This window comes from Notolepis coatsorum, assembly GCF_963971535.1.
Source record: "Notolepis coatsorum genome assembly, chromosome: 1".
Taxonomy (NCBI): domain Eukaryota; kingdom Metazoa; phylum Chordata; class Actinopteri; order Aulopiformes; family Paralepididae; genus Notolepis; species Notolepis coatsorum.
In genome coordinates, this window is record NC_140165.1 from 79,953,152 (window position 1) to 79,973,656 (window position 20,505).

At 44.4% G+C, this 20,505-nt stretch overlaps 1 protein-coding gene across 1 annotated transcript in view; it reads right to left on the minus strand.

Annotated features, from left to right (window-relative positions):
• Positions 1 to 20,505, minus strand: part of LOC311239225 (F-box only protein 41-like) — a gene marked incomplete at both ends in the record, with an annotated part of 104,890 nt that overhangs the window by 19,774 nt on the left and 64,611 nt on the right. Inside the window, 5 exon segments of the mRNA XM_084327520.1 lie at positions 3,662 to 3,789; positions 3,791 to 3,815; positions 7,763 to 7,878; positions 10,571 to 10,794; positions 12,520 to 12,698. Of these exon segments, the coding sequence (XP_084183646.1) occupies positions 3,662 to 3,789; positions 3,791 to 3,815; positions 7,763 to 7,878; positions 10,571 to 10,794; positions 12,520 to 12,698 (672 nt within the window).

Here is a 20,505-nt window from a genome sequence, read left to right on the forward strand (position 1 = left end):
GAATTGAAAATGGGGGACCCTGATGTAAATGAGACGAAAGTATTTCTCTGGTCTGCATCCTCTTAACAATTGTGTGTATTGAGCCGTACTGTATTGTACCCATTCTGCAATCTGTTAATAACATTTTCATTCAATCAATCAATCTGCACGGTGATTGATTGAATGAAAATTTTATTTTGAGTAAATTGTAATGAACCAAATGAGAATATCAATAATTTCTTTTTTATCTTTGACTGTGAATAACACCATGCTCAAATTGACCAGACCTGAAAAATCTAAGCAAATTAATAGATGGAAGATGATTAAACAGAAGGTTTTGTAGATACAGTACTGAATTCTGCCATCCGGACACATGCAATTTGAAATATGATTATAGAATATAGAATATCAGGTATAAAATGGTTATGCGATTAAAATGCAATTCATTAGATTAATTAATTACAAATCCTGTAATTAATTAGATAAATTTTTTTAATCGCCTGACAGCACTAATATATATATATATATATATATATATATTTTTTTTTTATTATTATTATTATTTTTTATTAGAAATGTTTTCCTCTGTAAAAATAAAATGCCAGTGAATTTTCTTTTTTTCTTCATCAAAAATGGCCAAAATTGACAGCTCTGAGCTCAGGCCTGCACTGCAGTAATGGCTGCAGTAAAAACTGGTGCAGAATTCCCTGCACGGGTTGACCGGGATTAAATAATAGCCACTCAAAATAGGCTATTAACGTCATCTAAGCACGGTCCGTGCATTTAAACTCTTGCCATTGAATGGGGGATTGAATGATTGACAGCCTTGAAATCCAATCAGAGAATGGTGCCAACTCTGTGGCTCTGCAGCTACACGGAGGTTGAATGATTGACAGCCTTGAAATCCAATCAGAGAATGGTACCAACTCTGCTGCTCTGCAGCTACACAGAGGGGCTGCGTCATCCCCTCGCGGGATTGATTGATTGATTGAACATTTTATTAACAGAGCGGCCACGTTCGAAACCTCTATATTAGTGTATCTAACATTTAGCACTTTAATAGCAACTTATTTTTCACCGGCGGGACATTTACTGAGGACCAGCACAAAGTGTGGATATTATGATTTAACAAGTCTTTCTGTCCAGGACGATGACAACATTATTGCAGGTAAGCAGGCAGCCTAGCCGTTTCTAGCTTGGATGCTAATAACTACTGTACTAACGTTATCACGCTAGCTTGGATGCTAACTAACGTAATTAAGCTGGTCATGGTTCATGGTGAGCTGTTTGTGTTATAACGAGACAGCAAATTAATGAATGAATGAAAACTTTATTTAACAGATTGCAGAATGGGTACAATACAGTACGGCTCAATACACACAATTGTTAAGGGGATGCAGACCAGAGAAAGACTTTCGTCTTGTTTACATCAGGGTCCCCCATTTTCAATTCATATTGACATTTATGACATACACAACATACATGACATTTATGGCATATGAACTCAATAGCCCGCCGTGGCATTGCCTGTTTAATACACCAAGCGGGTAGCTTTCCCCCGCTTGCGTTTCTAATCAAATATTAATATCGCCGCGGGGAGGGGGGGGGGGGGGGGGGGGGGCATAATCCCACGGGACAATGGGATTGACCGATATGTTTACCAATATTCCAATGTACAGTTTTTCTGTACCATTGACTCAGAATGGTCTGTTTTATTGAAATCGTCACAGCAGTATAGTTTGTTTATACTGTGTGTGTGTGTACTGGAATGAGTGCATGTGGGATTGATGTGGTGATACTTCTTGACTTGTAGCCTGTTGTGTCTTGGCAGTAAAGCTGTGAGTGTTGGGGAAGTGTTATTTCTGAGCATAAAATAGAACGTGGCTAGATTTTTTGTGTAGTTCTGAAAGGTTGTAGCAGGGAAGTGTGAGAGTGCAGTACAGTGAAAGAAATAGATGTGTTTGAAACAGTGAGGATGAGAAATGGTCTGATCTTGCTGTAAACAAATAGTTTTTGATTTGCTTTCTTGACTAAGCTATTGTTGTGTGTGTGTAAGTGAGGTGTGTGTCAAGAGTTACTCAAAGGTATTTACTACTAGTGCCTGTTGTCTTTAACTGTAGTGTCTGTCTGCTGTCTTCATAACCACACTGTGTCTGTACTTCTTTATTACAATTTTTTATCTCTCCCGTCCTCCCCAATTTTTTAACTCACCAGCCACTACTGACACACACATTGGGGGATGTTTTATAAATATAATATAATAATTTGTGCTTCACCTAAAAATTCGGTCAGCAGCCTCCACTGACTTATAACTGCCCGTTTCTCACTTCCTTGTCGCACCATTGCCATTGTTTTGTTTTCTACCCTTGTGTTCGGTCACGTACTCTGTTCACCTTTGTTTTTTTTTTTTTTTTTGGTCTTTTCCCCCCTCCATTTTCCTCCGATTTTCTCCCATCCCAATGTTAGTCGTATGCCAATTCCCAGTCCCTTCCTGGTCGCTGCGCACTTACCCCCCACAGTCAGATCATCTGGGAGAGTGGAGGCTACCACGTGCTTCCTCCGACACACGTCCAGCCAATCACCGCTTCTTTTCACCTGGCAGCGCGGATTCTCATCGAGAGGGCGTAGCGTGTGGGAGGACCACACTATCCCCCTCGAGTCCTATCCGCGCTTAGCAGGCGCCCCGACCGAACTGTAGGAGTCGCTGTTTACAACGACCCGGACCCACCCCGCCAGCTTCTCCCACCCTCTAATACAGCCAATTGTATTAGTGCAGACGGCCAGCCAAGCTGGTGACAACCCCGGAGCTGTGAGCTGGATTCGAACAGGCGAATCCAGCTCACAGCTCCGGGGCTGGTGACAAACGCAATCTCCGCTCGGCCACCTAACCGCCCATCTCTGTTCACCTTTGTAAGGTTTTCCTGTGTTTCCCAGTGAGTCCGTTCCTTATTCCTAGTCCACTTTTTTCCAGCACTGCTGAGGTTTGATTTCCGGGTTTTGCAGTTTGCTTTTGTTTGTACCGTTCTAACGTGTATCATTGTTGCTACTGCTAAGTAAAAGCCCGTTCATTTTCATTCCGTCGTCTCTCTGCCTCCTCTCTCTGTTATCGTGTTCAGCATTGGGTTCTCCTCACCTACCCTCACACCGAACCCTTACACTGAGACAACAACACAGACAGACATTAATAATTAATACACAGAATGGAATGAGACAACAACACAGACAGACATGAATAATTAATACACAGATGGATTGAGACAACAACACAGACAGACATTAATAATTAATACACAGAATGGACTGAGACAACAACACAGAGACACACATTAATAATTAATACACAGAATGGAATGAGACAACAACACAGACAGACATTAATAATTAATACACAGAATGGACTGAGACAACAATACAGACAGACATAAATAATTAATACACAGAATGGAATGAGACAACAACACAGACAGACATTAATAATTAATACACATAATGGACTGAGACAACAACACAGACAGACATTAATAATTAATACACAGAATGGAATGAGCCAACAACACAGACAGACATTAATAATTAATACATGGAATGGACTGAGACAACAACACAGACAGACATTAATAATGAATGTGTGTGTGTAGGTTACGACAGTAGCAGCTATGCTAGCCACACATATGTAGCCTACCTGTATGACAGAGTGTGTAGGTTACGACAGTAGCAGCTAGCTAGCCACAGCGCTCTGTCGGTCAGTATGTGGGGACAGTGGGACACTTGTAGCACCAGGAGACTGCCGCCCGCTGAGCGCAGTAAGGCCTTCCACACCTGGCTCCAGATTGCCTCTAGAGAGAGAGAGAGAGAGAGAGAGGAGAGAGAGAGAGAGAGAGAGAGAGAGAGAGAGAGAGAGAGAGAGAGAGAGAGAGAGAGAGAGAGAGAGAGAGAGAGAGAGAGAGAGAGAGAGAGAGAGAGAGAGAGAGAGAGAGAGCGAGAGAGAGAGAGAGAGAGAGAGACACCACAACACCACGTTAACCTCACCTGTTATCTCATCCCGTGCTGCTTATTTTGGGTGGCCTTGTACCCGTATTGACACTACTAAATAAGATGTCACGCTTATTTTCTACTCCTTGCAACAGTACCTCCATCCCTGTGTAGCAGTGAAATGTTTTTATGCTAGATTATAAACAGAAACCTTTATTTTCACCTAAACTAGTAGTTATGCAGAGAACCTTTATTTTGAAGGAGAAAAGTGGGCAAGTTTGACTTTTGTTTTGTTTGGGGTAACTTCCTGTTTTTTATAATTATGTAATCAAGTGGATTTGAAGCTGGCACCATAGGATCCACAAACGGCCGCACTAACCAGCTAAACCAAAGGGTCAGACCCGTTAGCAGACAGCTGGTTGACTGCGACCGACTCGTTAGTAGTTTACAGTCATCCTCCCCCCGAGAAGTGTGTCCTCGCACATTCTTTCGTCCATGTGCACACCTTCTCTGGATTAAAGCACTGAGATCCCACCCCCATTGCTACGTGAACCTGGATACAGATTCACAGGGCAGTGAGATTCGATCGCTGTCATCAATGTAACCGAGTGGATTTGAACCTGGGACCATAGGACCCACAGGGGGCCGCACTAACCAGCTAAACCAAAGGGTCAGACCCGCTAGCAGGTGCTGGTTGACTGTGACCGACTCGTTAGTAGTTTACAATAATTTCTTTCAAAGTATTGTGCTATTCATTTGCCAAAGGCGATTTTCTTCATTCATATTTGCATTGTATTTTGTGTAAGTAATGGGTTCTGCTGTTTTGGGTGAAAGTTCTTCACTGCGCTAGTTCAGGGGCGGGGCTAGGGGGTGGCTACTTGGGCTCAAGCCCCGAATGTTTTCTGAAAAGCCCTGAATCTATTTAATTTTTTATTTTTTTTTGACAATTAATCATTGTTACATGAAAATATGTTTGCACCAGATTTAGCAGAAGCTAATTTCCATCTGTAGTCTATCCAGCTGCTAACTGTATTTGAGGGAGTCTTTGTGTTATGGTAGACTCAGACCTAAGCTTTAAATCACAATCAACAAGTTGACAAAAACATAATTCTTCCACCTTAGAAACATAGCTAAAGTACGGCCATTTATAAATCAAAAGGACGCTGAAAACCAGATCCATGCCTTTATCTCAAGCCGACTCGACTACTGTAATGCACTCCTTACCGGCCTCCCGAAAAAATACGATGATAACTATTTTATTGCAATGCACTATTGCATTATTTTATTCTATTTTACTAACTATTTTATTGCACTGCACTATTTTACTTTGTATCAGTGATAATCAAACCGTAAACAAAGACGCCTATTAACACTTTCAGCGCCAGATGGTGCTGTTTACTGTTATTGTTGAAAGGCCAGCGCCTTTTAACATGGGGATACGTTTCTGTGTTTGCAGGCCTAAAGCTATATTATATATTATAGCTATGGATCTAATAATATAGTCGATTGTCATTGAGTTTCTTCTGGTCAAGATGCAAAAAACAGAACATTTTTCCATCCATACATTTCCGTTTTATACCATTGTGAATATGAGTGTAGTTTCAGGGTGGTCTGGTGTCATTTCCAAAATGACAGACACCAAGCCACATCGTTTCAAATGGAGTGCAATAGCAATAGGTGTTAGGCGGCGGTATTGGACTTTTGAGATCTCAGACCCATCCCCAGTGATAACACAGGCTGCCGGCATGTCTTTATGAATGGAAATATCGAATAAAAGAAACAACGATGAAAACCCGACTATACTCTGGTTTTCGGGGGTCCTGGCACTCAACGTTCGGCGAGTTAACCCTAGATCTTAGATCCTAATATGAAAAACAATGTGATTTAATGTTCTAAGTCTTACCTTGACTTTGTCTATTTTGCTGCTATCTATATATTTTTTTTTTATCCACTTTTTCTCCCATTTTCTATATTTTCTCCCATCCCAATTTCGTATCATCCAATTCAACCCTCCCCTGTCACGAACGCTGTTTCTTGCCTCCCACAAGCCGGCTGCAATGTGGACTAAGTCATATATAGCACAAGTCCCCTCCGGTACTTGAGGTAACAGCAGTCGCATTTTTTCACCTGCGCAGCTCGATCTCTCAGTGGCGAGGAGTAACGCGTGGGAGGCTCACGCTGCCCCCGACACTTCCTGATTCTACTGCGCAGGCGCACCAACCAACCTGTAGGAGTCGCTGTCCACAACGCCCGATCCCCACCCATCAGTTTCCCACCCCTATGTCTGCACTTTATGCATTGCTCTTGATCTGCCAATGTTGTGCATTGTCTTTTTGTACTGTTGTGAAGCACTTTGAGCTGCAATTCTCAATACAAACACAGTGTATTATTATTATTATTATTATTATTATTATTATTATTATTATTATTATTATTATTATTATTATTATTATTATTATTATTATTATTATTATTATTATTATTATTATTATTATTATTATTATTATTATTATTATTATTATTATTATTATTATTATTATTATTATTATTATTATTATTATTATTATTATTATTATTATTATTATTATTATTATTATTATTATTATTATTATTATAAATTATTATAGTTTGCTTCATTAATTAAAGGGTGTGAATTTAAGTGTTCTCTAGTGCCTTTTGTCCGCTTTAAGGTGGTGGTATAAGTTAAAGGTTGTGGTGTCGAAGTAAAAAAAATCCTATCTGGGCTAAGCCCCGGATCTCCTACAATCCTAAATCCGCCCCTGGTTCGCACTCTGTACTGTGAAGGAGAAGGTATGCATTTCATTGCTCTGTTATTTTCTTGTTGTATTTCTATGTATTGTGGCAGATCTCACCCCCCCTCCGATGGATATGTGAAGGATGGGATATACTTTTGCCACGGAAGGAGTAGAGTCAATTAGGTAGCTGATTAGTACTGATAGAACACACCTGTGCATCATTAGTCCACCCACATCTCACGTGCACACACCCAGTCCCATACACTACATAACCACTAGGTTAGAGAGGAGTAAGTTGAGTGGAGGTTGGAGTTGTTGTTATTGAGAGAGAGATTGTTATATTCAGAGTTGTGAAGGTGAGAGGTAGTAAGAGGAGAGGTAAAGGCGAGTAGGTGTTCTTTGTGTACTGGACCCTGGACTGGCTGAGATACCCCCTTGTGTACTGACCCTGGACTGGACGACTACCCTGTATTGTGAACAATGCCTTTTTCTGTCTGCAAGCCTGTTTTGTGTTTTTGACTGAATCACGACCATTCTTTTGCTTTTCCCTCTGGATTCTGCCCTGAATTCAATCAATACTTGTATTGATTGATATTGCTCTTGTGTGGACTCTTGTGGATTCAAGTTTGTTTGTATTTGAACCGTGGCGAGCCTGAGACCCACCAGTTTCGTCACAGTATATAATGTTTCTGCATTGACATTGTTGATGTTGAAATGAGCTGCTACTGGTTTAGGTTTTGTGCTGAAATTTCAAACGGCAAAAAAATTATATCAAATGTATTAGGGCTGCAACGATTCGTCAACGTCATCGACCATGACATTCCGCCGATTTGCATATTCATGATCAATGCATGGTATTGTATGTGCCCTACAGGTGTGTGTGTGTGCCTATTACTATGTGTTCCTTTGGTAGTGTGTGTGTGTGTGTGTGTGTATTACTGTGTGTTCCTATGGTAGTGTGTGTATATTATTGTGTGTTCCTATGGTAGTGTGTGCGTGTGTGTGTGTCTATTACCGTGTGTTTCTATGGTAGTGTGTGTGTGTGTGTCTATTACCGTGTGTTTCTATGGTAATCCTCTCTGCTCTCGTTGGGTCGTTTAGCTCTGGGTCTGAGGTTTGACAGCAGCAGAGAATGAGTCTGAGTACACCACTGAGACAGAGAGCTGAGGAACTGGAATACGCACACACACACACACACACACACACACACACACACACATGCACACACACACACACACACGCACGCACGCACGCACGCACGCACGCACGCACGCACGCACGCACGCACACACACACACACACACACACACACACACACACACACACACACACACACACACACACACACACACACACACACACACACGATTTTTATATTTCTTCATTCTTTTAAACCACATTCTTACATATTAATTATACAGCATCATAAATTCACAAGGAACCCATGGACAGTGTCCCGGTGGGCATCAAGGCCCTTAAAGAGTCCCTCAGTAGGCATGCGTCCATGGTCAACAAGTCCTCCAGCCAAGAATCCCTAGCAGTTTAACCCTTTCACTACCACACTAATGGTTAACCCTTTCACTGCATCAATACAGACGGTTAACCCTTTCACTGCCACACGACAAAGGGTTAACCCTTTCACAACCACACTATAGAAGGTTCACCCTTTCACTACCACGCTACATAAGGTACCGTCTGTAGTGTGGTAGTGAAAGGGTTAACCGTCTGTAGCGTGGTAGTGAAAGGGTTAACCATCTGTAGTGTGGTAGTGTGAAAGGGTTAACCGTCTGTATTGTTGCAGGGAAAGGGTTAACCATTAAGGTAGTGTGGCAGTGAAAGGGTTAACCATTCAGGTAGTGTGGCAGTGAAAGGGTTAACCATTAAGGTAGTGTGGTAGTGAAAGGGTTAAGCTGATTGATAAATGTGTGGGGATGAGTGTGATTGGTTACACTGGGAGCCAGCAACTTTATCACCAATAAAGTGCAGCTGGTGTTTTCGAGATGGAGCGCGAACGAGGAAGTGGAGGAGTTCAGCCATTAAAGGGGACATGCATTATAAATGGCTTTTTTCAGTGTTTAGCATTGTTATATAGTAATAGGGGTTAGTATCAATGGGTCTGTGTCTCTAAATACCATATTGCTCTCATTCAGTTGAGACAATTTCCTCCTCCAGTTAATTAGGTAATTCTGATTTGACTCGCTCGGTGACATAACTGGGAGCTGGTGGAGCTGATTGTGATCCGATTGGCTCTGTGGTTGTAGCACATAGTGAAACCCGACACTTCCTCAAATGGGAGAGGCAGAGCGCAAGCGAGAGAGAGGGAGAGAAAGAGGGAGAGAGAGGGAGAAACAGATAGAGAGAGAGAGGCTCATGCGCTGCGTTTCTCTGAGCGATCTCTCCTAAGCTGTCTGCCCCTGCTTAGTTTACACACACTCGCGACAGAGCACACATACACACACGCGTGTCGCGCTGTCGTCTCTCTGTCTGTCTGTCTCTCTACCTCTCTCCCTCTCTATCTCTCTCTCTCTCTCTCTCTCTCTCTCGAGTCGGGAGCACTAGCATATCACTGTAATATCTTTTGCGCATGCTCCCACGTGCACACCCGTATTCCGATCCGTACAATAATAATCACAGAGGTATATATTGTCATTTGAAACAAGTTACCAATGCATTGTCCCGTGGGATTATGCCCCCCGTGGCGAAATTAATTAGTATCCCCCTCAGTCTCTCTCTATCTCTCTCTGTGCCAGTCGCAGACTGTGTGGATGACTGTCACTCAAAGTGCTTATGGGCGGAGCCAGGCCAACACAGCCTGAAATCCAAAGTGAGAAAAATTTGGCTTTTGAGTACTTGATTAGAAATATAAAACAATGAATTTTTTGGAATAAAACCTTACAGATGTGTTCAATAGACTTACAGGAATTGTGTAAAGTTGCCCAAATAGTGCTAGGAATAGCAATGCATGTCCCCTTTAACGCCAGGGAGTTGGCTGAATTCTCCTCCATTGCCCTAACTACAGAAATCGACTCACCATGAACAACCCATGGTAAATGGTAAATGGCTGCTTTTTTATATAGCGCTTTTGTCCAAAGCGCTTTACAATTTGTTACTCACATTTTACCCATTCACTCACACATTCACACACACCGACGGCGGAGGCAACCATGCAAGGTGCCAACCTGCTCATCAGGAGCAATTAGGGGTTAAGTGTCTTGCTCAAGGACACATCGACACGCTGCCCGGGAGGAGCGGGAATCGAACCGGAAACCTCAGGATTGCCAGACGACTGCTCTACCTCCTCTGTCGCCCCCATGGACTTTATTTGTTTCGAGAACCAGTGTTTGTTTTGTCTCAGGACCAACCAACCTATAAAAACTTTAACTAGTAGTTTTAGACGACTACGAGACCGACCGCTGCCAGTGCTCGCCCCAGGCCCGTGAACTGGTGTACAGATCTGTCTCCTTTGAAAACCAGACCCTTTATTCAACTTTTCTGTCTTTTCCTCAATGCTACACTGAATGTTAGGGCTAGAGCTTAGATTGCCAAATGACATACCCCCTAGACGGCTCTAGTTCGTAACACTAAAGGTTAACAGCAATCCAGAATCTAATCATTCTCCTTCTCAATAGATCATTGTAATGAATCAAGAATCGGAAATCTTGGGATTCCAGAAGATAACCAGATTACTTCCTCTTACATAATTATTATGTATAATCATGTATATGTATAATATATACAGTATATATATATAATATATATATATATATAAAATTATATATATATATATATATATATATAACATGATGATGATGATGATGATGATGATGATGATGATGATGATGATAATGATGAAGATCTTGTACCTTAGTGGAGACTCGTGCATTCTCCAGTCGGAGGCGTGTCCATACTGCCGGGTGCCTAGCAACAAACCTCCAATCAGAGCACACCTCAGCCACCAGCAGCAAGGAGTGCACATCCAAATATGGAAACACGCAGAACAGCCCCGCCCTCAGCCTCAAGGTGTCCGCCCCCAAGGCTCTGTCACCATTGCAACGGGATGGAGTGGAATGGAGTGACGATGATGTACCTGGAAGAGAGTGAGAGGAAAGGAGGAGAGGAGAGAGGAGAGGGGAAAGGAGTAGAGTAGAGTTGAGTGAGTGAGTGAGTGAGTGAGTGAGTGAGTGAGTGAGTGAGTGAGTGAGTGAGTGAGTGAGTGAGTGAGTGAGTGAGTGAGTGAGTGAGTCAATGAATTAGCGAGTGAATGACTGTTTGCCTGACTGACTGAAGCGAAGAAGAGAGTTTTGTTAGTCAAGAAGAAATCTGAAGGGTGTGTGTATGTGTGTGTGTGTGTGCGGGCCTTTGCATGTACATGTGGGCGCCACGGCCAGTAGGAGGTCTTTCTGTGCTGAGTTTGCATGTTCTCCCTGTGTTCATGTGTGCTTCCTACAGGTTCTCTGGTTTCCTCCCACACCATAAAATACATACTAGGTACATAATCCTGGTACTGGTATATTAACTTAAAGAAAACAAAGAAAGACATTTGAACACTTTTGTCTACGTACTTGACTTCTATTTTATACTTATTATACTTATTTTATACTTATCTATTTTTATCTAGCACAATCTCTGGAGCAAAACAGAAAGAAGCATTTTATATAAAAGTATTCTGTACTTTTGTATGACAACTAATAAAGAAACTTGAAACTTGATTTAAAAAGTCAAAGGAAACAAATAAGAAAAATATGGGTCGCATGGTGATGCAGTGGTTAGCACTTGCCTCACAGCAAGAAGGGCCTGGGTTCAAACCCCAGCAGTGGTTTAGCACTGTTGCCTCACAGCAAGGAGGTCCTGGGTTCAAACCCCAGCAGTGGTTTAGCACTGTTGCCTCACAGCAAGGAGGTCCTGGGTTCAAAACCCCAGCAGTGGTTAGCAATGTTGCCTCACAGCAAGAAGGTCCTGGGTTCAAAACCCCAGCGGAGTTTGCATGTTCTCCCTGTGTTTCCATGGGTTTCCTCCAGGTACTCTGATTTACTCCCACATCAAAAGACATGTTAGGTTTCCTGCCGTTGTCTTTGACCAAGGTACTGGCATTACAACTGGAGTTGGTCGCTGGACCAAGGTACTGGTGTTAGAACTGGAGTTGGTCTCTTGTCCAAGGTCCTGGTATTACAACTGGAGTTGGTCCCTGGACCAAGGTACTGGTGTTAGAACTGGAGTTGGTCGCTGGACCAAGGTACTGGTGTTAGAACTGGAGTTGGTCTCTTGTCCAAGGTACTGGTATTACAACTGGAGTTGGTCCCTGGACCAAGGTACTGGTATTAGAACTGGAGTTGGTCCCTGGACCAAGGTACTGGTATTAGAACTGGAGTTGGTCGCTGGACCAAGGTACTGGTGTTAGAACTGGAGTTGGTCTCTTGTCCAAGGTACTGGTATTACAACTGGAGTTGGTCCCTGGACCAAGGTACTGGTATTATAACTGGAGTTGGTCGCTGGACCAAGGTACTGGTGTTAGAACTGGAGTTGGTCTCTTGTCCAAGGTACTGGTATTACAACTGGAGTTGGTCCCTGGACCAAGGTACTGGTATTAGAACTGGAGTTGGTCCCTGGACCAAGGTACTGGTATTAGAACTGGAGTTGGTCCCTGGACCGAGGTACTGGTATTAGAACTGGAGTTGGTCCCTGGACCAAGGTACTGATATTAGAACTGGAGTTGGTCCCTGGACCAAGGTACTGGTATTAGAACTGGAGTTGGTCTCTGGACCAAGGTACTGGTATTAGAACTGGAGTTAAATTAACACATGTGGTGTTTTACCTGTACTAGGTGTGTTTGTCTTCCTCATAATGACATTATGAGGTCTCTTTATCTCAGACGCACTCCACAATCTGTGCTCTCTCTCCTCCTCCTCTTCCTCCTCCTCCTCTTCTTCCTCTGTGCTGTGGTGACGATAGGCTCTTTTGCTCCATGTCCTCCCCCAGCCTCCCTCTGCCCCCCTGTACTCCCAGAAGAAGAAGAAGAAGAAGAAGAAGAAGAAGAAGAAGAAGAAGAAGAAGAAGAAGAAGAAGAAGAAGAAGAAGAAGACGATGAAGAAGAAGAAGAAGAAGAAGAAGAAGAAGAAGAAGACTTACAGTAAATAAAAGTTGCTATAGATACATTTCTTATGTAGAGTAATCATTGGGAAATAATAATACATCCACAGAACTTTTAGAAATGTAAGATAAAAGTATTGCATGCATGGATGTTATCTATAGCACCTTTAACCAATGTAACCTCCTAAGCCCTCCACCAAAATCCAATTTCACTGGAAAACATTAAACCTTAGAATCCAAAACAGCGTGAAAGCAACCATGACGAAGGGGCGTGGCTCTGCAGCCGACCCTGCGTCTCACCTGTCCGTCTTTGTTTGCTGTTATTTATGCTTTTTTTGTCGTCTTAAAAGAACACACTAACATTTTGGGAAATTAGCTTATCGTCTTCTCCAGAGAGAGACAAGAAGATAGATACCAGTTTTCTCCCTGTGCGTTCAGTAGAAAGCTATCTGGCTGCACGTTAGCCTAGCTTAGCACAATGAATGGAAGCGGACATGGCCGGTTAGCCTTCGGGAGAGGTGTAGGCTAACCAGCCATGTCCGCTTACACCGTCTGGGAGTTGAGAGATGTGAATTACAATCCAAACTGAGGAAGGCAAACATTGAATACAAGGATAAAGTTGAGAATCACTATTTTTCAGGAAACGCCAAGAAAGCATGGGAAGGTCTAGACCAGATGATGGGCAGGGAAATAAAGCATAAACGTACTGTACCCCCCCCCCCCCCCCCATCTCACCCTTTTCCATCTTTTGCCAATGATTTAAATGCTTTCTTTGTAGCTCCATTCCGGAGTATGTTCCAATTACACTCACTGAACAAGAAATTGCGTCTATAGCCTGTCTTGTATGATTAAGCCCAAATCTGCCCCTGGGCCAGATAACCTGAGAGTACTGAAAGACAATATTCATCAACTAAAAGGTGTTGTGTTAGAGCTATTTCATTAATGTCTATCCACAGTCACGAGGGACTTGTATAGTGAAGTGACTGTGGACGTTAAGTGGTACTGCAAGTAAACTCACTCCCCAGAGGCATCCAGACCCGGTACTTAGAAGTGAATTCACCTCTTGGTACAGTGGTCTGTGATGCCGCCCGCGGCGCGGGAGACCGGGGTTCAACTCCCACTCAGGGCGATCCCTTAACAGGGGTCAAATCGAAACACAATGCAGAGCGAGATCACACCGGCTACAGGTGGTGCCGATAGACCCGGATGCCCTAGGTGGAGTGAGTTTAGGGGGGTGAGTGTAACGGAGGTACCGCATGTCTATCCACAGTCACAAGGGACTTGTATAGTGAAGTGACTGTGGATGTTAAGCGGTACTGCAAGTAAACTCACTCCCCAGAGGCATCCAGACCCAGTACTTAGAAGTGAATTCACCTCTTGGTACAGTGGTCTGTGATGCCGCCCGCGGTGCGGGAGACCGGCGTTCAACTCCCACTCAGGGCGATCCCTTAACAGGAATCGAAACACAATGCAGAGCGAGATCACACCGGCTACACCTGCTTGTTTGTCAAATAGTGTCAAAATCATGGAAAATGTCTTATTTTGTGCCTGTCTTCAAAAATCCTGGAGCCAATTTGTCAAGGTATTATTATTATTATTATATATTTGTTTATGTTCTGGCAACATATTTTTGCTAAATATACCTCGTTTTATGTGTATTGATAACATAGTGCTGTAATACAAATTTCTAATAAATATGCATTATCAAGTTCAACAACGTGTGCTTTTATTTTGATATTCCTTAATTCCACGTTGAAATTATGTGATACATCAAGTGTGGGGTCGCCAAAAAAAGATCCTAAATAAAATGGGGTTGTGGTATAAAAAAGTTTGAGAACCCCTGGCTTAGACCATCTCCAGTTTGCATATAAAAGCCAGAGGGGCACTGATGATGTGACTGTCACCTGACACCTTGTCAAAGCATCTTCAAGTTCCCACTCATTATGCTAGGATTCTTTTTATAGATTTCACATTCTGCTTTTGAAGGGGTTGACGGGGTTGAGGGTTTGTTTGTGTATTGTGTCAGAAGGGGTGGCGGTGGTGTATGTGACAAGAGATTAGTGGGGGAGGGGGAGAGGGGACTGAGGTAGTGTTGACTCACACTCCTGTTAGGAAAAACGCCTAATACATACTATTACCATACCACCATAGTTAATTAATTTCGTTTTCTTGGTGTGATTATGGATGATAAATTAACATGGAAATCTCACATAGCACACGTTAAAAAAAAGATGTCCAAGAGTATTTTTGTTATGAATAAAGTAAAGGATGTGTTAGAGGCAATGAGAACACTCTACTGTTCACTCATCTCACCTTATCTCAGTTATTGTGTTGAAGTATGGGGGAACACACAAACACATTATTTATTAAATCTAGAATAATTAAACTTGAAGACATGGTTAAGTTTCAAACAATGTTAATTATGTTTAGGGCAAGAAATAATACACTGCCAGAAAAACTAAAAAATATTTTTCATTTAGAAAGTGAGTTTAGTAGGAAAAAATACAATTTTAAACATCAGTTTGCACATACCACACTTAAACAGATGTGTCCTTCAGTTATTGGTGTAAAGTTGTGGAATTCTCTCCATAGCAAGCTTAAGGGATGTAATAGTGTTTGTCAATTCAAAAAGAATTATAAAAAAAAAAAAAAAAAAATGTCAGTATGAAAGTCAAATGTGATCTGAATGGTGAGATCGTACGGTTATGTATATAACCATAGTTATATGAACATAGTGACGCTCAGCGTCTGCTGCACATACTTCACTCCAGTACATGTGCACTGAATAAAAACTCACAAATGTACCTTTACCTACCAACATCTGTCTGGCCACACCCCCATCCGCCACCTATATAAGCAGGGGTGTGGCCATACACTCACCTCCTTCTCAATCTTTCACCACAAGGCAAGATCAAGGGCTGCAGTGGCGTCCAGACGCTGAGCGTCACTATGTTCATATAACTATGGTGATATACATAACCGTACGTTATATTTCACATAGCTCTGCTCAGCGTCTGCTGCACCACAGGAGCTGAGCAGAGCTCACGCCGACAAATGTACCCCACTGAGGCCCCCCACAACCATCAGAACCGGGGAGGACCCGAGCCCCCACGACCCTCCCTATTGGAGGACGGGAGGGAGACGGATCCGACCGTGTGAAGAGGAACTCGAGCAACTTAACGCACAGGGTGAGCAGACCGTGGGATGCACCCACGACTACGCACACGCGCAACCCGCATGCCATCAGGGAACGAACGGAAGGAACAAACCACGTTACCACCCCCAAAATCATGGGGTCAAGAGCAAAGCGCGACCCCGTGGCAAGGCCGTAGCAGCGGAGCGCGAAGGAGGACCCAGACCCAGAAGGGATTGGATCCCCCCGGAAAAAGGGGGCCTGGAGAGGCCAATGACGCCACAGCATCGAGACCTCACCGGGCGGTCACTAGTGACACCGCCCCCCACATCGCCAGCGTATTCGGACAGGGCCCATCCAAGAGCAGGCCCTTCCCCCCAATAGCACGCCGCCTGGCTCACTGCCCCTGGAATATCCAGGCAGTCACCAACCAAGCACAACCAAGGCCTGAACCTACACCGCCTCCGAAATTGAACGACATCGGACGCGTTCAGGGCGGCATGGCTGTAACTCGAAGCACTCAAGAGGCTACACAACAGCGGGAGCAGGTAGCGCACCGGGGAGACGACCTCCAGAAGAGGCCGATCCCTCAATCCAGGCAGCAGGCACTTGACCCGAGCCTGGAGCACTGCAGACGAGACAGGCGCCAAAGGGGTCAACTGAAAACAGCACCCCGGCGGAAGGGGCGTATGCTGGCATTGTTGAGCACCATGTCAAAGCCTCCACAAAACCCCCCTGACGCTCTAGAGGGGCCGAGGCAGAGAAGGCTGACACGATTGGCAGACGTCATGAACGTGCAGGGGCACACTCAAACGGGTAACCCGGGAGTTGACTCTGCTCCAACACACCAGGGAATCAACCACCTTCTTGGTTCAACATGAGGTGGTTGTTCCTATAACCCCTCAGGAAAAAACTCCAAAACACACCTGCGGGTATACACTGGCTATACCGCAGTACAAGTGTTTCAGTTTTCAAAAAGGGGTTATCCCAGGCCTACACTGGCACTCGGAAGAGTACAGACTCCATCCCAGTCGCCCCATAAAAACGCAGTTTTAATGATGAGCAACCAGGGCGCGCAGGCCCATGCGTGATTCCCATGGGAAGCACCCAGGGCCAGCACTTATATACACGTCGAGACCCAAACACATCAATGGATAGTCATAAGACACCAGACATTGTTCCTCCAAGCCGCCTGGGAGAACGACAAGAAGCCGTCGCGCTTTATTTCCTCTTTTATATAAAAGAGAAAAAACAGACTGACATGAATCCCATGTGACTCGGCTGAGGGAAAAAATCTTTTTATTTTTACACCCCGTCAACCTCTCCACAAGAGGGAGACGGGAATCCTCAGAGAGACTTCCCACGTGAGCCACAAATTGAAAAGTCAATGTAACATTGAGCCATGTGACCAAACGGCTCAAGTTACACATTATATCGAGCGTAGCAGAACACCCAGTTCCTACGCTCTGCCACGACAACTTGACAATAAGGACCAACATGGGGCCTGTAAAAAACTCACGGAAGTCATCGTCCAATAGAAACGTGCCCAGTGACGTATTCTATGACGGGGGGAATCCCATGACTCAACTGCCCGTGATAGGTGCGGAGTCAGAGAAACCTCCCCCCCCCCCCCACCAGTGTGGCCGGACAGAATGAAAAGAGGGTCAAACCCCCCGACCAATCAGAAGAGGGAAGGAGGGGTTTATACATTTTACCCCTTCACAAACCCAACCCTCGTATACGACAACAACAATAGCCATATGATACCTAAGTAGCCAGCATGCTAACGAACAGCGTATATCCAAAGGATAAGCTACCCAATGCACGCTAGCCACAGACGAAGTCTGTGACCAGAGTTTATAACAAGGCCAAGGTTTATATGTGAACACGACACCCGTGTTTTATGTTACAAGAACACAGAAGTTTGATAGAGAGAGCGCGGTCTAAAAGACCGTGGTACCATTACACACACGAGCGCTTCTGCAGACCAACACAACAGTGTTGTGGCTCAATATCACCGCTTTTAAGCAACAGAACACACAACTAACCTCTACCTTTATATGAAGAACATAAGTCTTCAGGCCGAGGAAGAAAAAACCCTAAGCCACAGGCCTAGCTAAGCACACATGTATATGTAGTGACCAAACAAAGACTAAAAGTCTAGCCCTCCTATCAAACCCACACTAGCGAAGGTAAACACATCGTATCCCCATCATATGTAGTGAATAAACACACAGTTTGTAACAAAATACAGTCCCTCCTAGGAGGGACTTTTTATTTGGACAAAATCATATGTGGGCCGGGGAAGGGAACAGCGGAAACAATAAGGGAAAAAGTCATCATTTAGTGGCGCCTGCCACGAGCCGCTCGTGGCTTGCCACCCCGGGGAGCCCCGGAGGGACAGTAAAGGGTTGCCTGGTCTCGACGATCCCTACCGTCACCTCCGAGCGTGGATGGGCCGGCTGCAGTGGTCAAGGCGCCCTCTCTCCTCCTGGCCTTCTTCGCTGAAGGGCCAGCAGTGGCCTTCCGCCTGACTCCACCGGTGACATCGGGCGGGGGGAAGTGATGCTGGAGCATGGACCGCTCCTCCTGCATTTCCCTGCAGGTTGCAGTCATGAGCTGCAACGCCGACCCGAAGAGCCCAGCATCGGAGAGGGGTGCCGTCAGTAGTGGAAGCCTCTTTCTGTCTGGCACACGCGCCTGCTCCAGCCAAAGATGGCGCTGAGCTAGAGTGGCCAGGGCGTGTACTTTCCCGGCGGCGATGGCCTGCAGCTGGATCAGATGCAGGATGGCTCCGACGACGTTGCCATAAGTGACCTATGAGATCATCAGGGACAGGAGCAGGCAGTGGCTGCGGCAGCGGCACGCCGTTTGCGACTGCCGCCGCCATGAGCTCGGGGAACAAGGCACGTAGTTCCCCATGCGTACCTCCCTCCACCGAGCTTGCGTCCCTCACATACAACAGACTACTGCCCATTGCAGAGCCACTCTCCGATGTGGCTGATAGCAGGGCATCTCGTCGCTGAGTCGGAGGTTCTAACCCGACACCAGAATACGAGGGACCCCAAGGAGACATATCACCCCCTGCCATTTCAACCTAAAATGGAGGGGGACATGTCTCCACCGGAGTGTCGAACAAAAGAGCATCTGCCTCTACCATGTAATCCTCCGTTTCCATCGGCCACGGAGAGACAGACGCACCTTCATCCGGCTCCAGCAACTCCCCGAAACCAGACCGTTCGCGCCTGCACGCCACCATCCTACGACGGGAGCGAGCAGACGCAAAAAGCTTGCGTCGCAAATCCTCCGCCTCGAGAGGAGCCGGCCGCCCAATGGCAGACGACCCCTCAGAGGCGGAGGGACCAGAGCAGGAACCAGGCCATCTCACAGGAGACGGCGCTGGTGCACCAGCTCCTCGGAGAGGCAAGCTACCCACCGGACGCCTACTGAGCACGGATGACGTCCACAACAGCGGCGTCAAACCCGCCCCAAGACACACGGCAGAGGAGGCAACGGAGAACCGCTGGTGAAGGGTGACGTTGCTAGCGCGACCCCCCGAGGTAAACATTATAACTTAGCTTTTTTCTTTAGAAATTTATGAGAGAAAGAAAAAAGCAAGAAATAATGTGAACGCTTTACTTCAGCTAATAAACCTTGTCAAAGTGATTGGGTAGACAGGCACTTTCTTGTGGTGAAAGTGAAGAAGGAGGTGAGTGTATGGCCACACCCCTGCTTATATAGGTGGCGGATGGGGGTGTGGCCAGACGGATGTTGGTAGGTAAAGGTAAAAATGTGTGAGTTTTTATTCAGTGCACATGTACTGGAGTGAAGTATGTGCAGCAGACGCTGAGCAGAGCTATGTGAAATATAACTTTTATTTTTTTCTTTCTTTTATTCTTTATTCTTTATTATTATATATTATTATTATAATTTAAAAAAAAATCTTGTTTAAATTGTGGATTTTTTGTTTCTTGTATATGGTATAAATTATTCTTTTGAGTAAATTAGGTTGTACGCCGACCATCAAGTAAATACTTAGTTTAGGAATAAGTCTAGTTTAGGAATAAGGGGCCGGTAACTATAAGATTTATTCTTCTTCCTGCTCCTTTTGTCCATGGTATGATATTTATGATTGTGTATGAAGAACTCTGATTGTATTGATTCCATGTGGCAAAACTCTGAATCTGAAATCTGAATCTGAATTACATAAACATGTGTAAAACACAAATAGTTTGTGATATTGTTATCGACTTTGGACATGTTCTAGGTAAGACTTCAGGCTATGGGGCCCCAGCAGTGTTTTCAGCTAATAACTATGGAGTAGATAGATGTGCAGGCATCTGTTTGCAAAATAATTCAGACGAAAATTAAAAAATACTTTTATTTCAGTGTGTTCAAACCTCTGTAACTCTATGGCAATAGCACTCAGATTATGATTATTCCTGTTGTCAGAGTGTTTTCTTTCAAAATATACCAGACTTATGCATCTGCTACAAATGGTTCCAGAATAGCGTACAATTGACTTTCGACAGGCGTTTTATGCAACATTTGCAGGGCTCTTAAGAGGTTAGAGTTGAA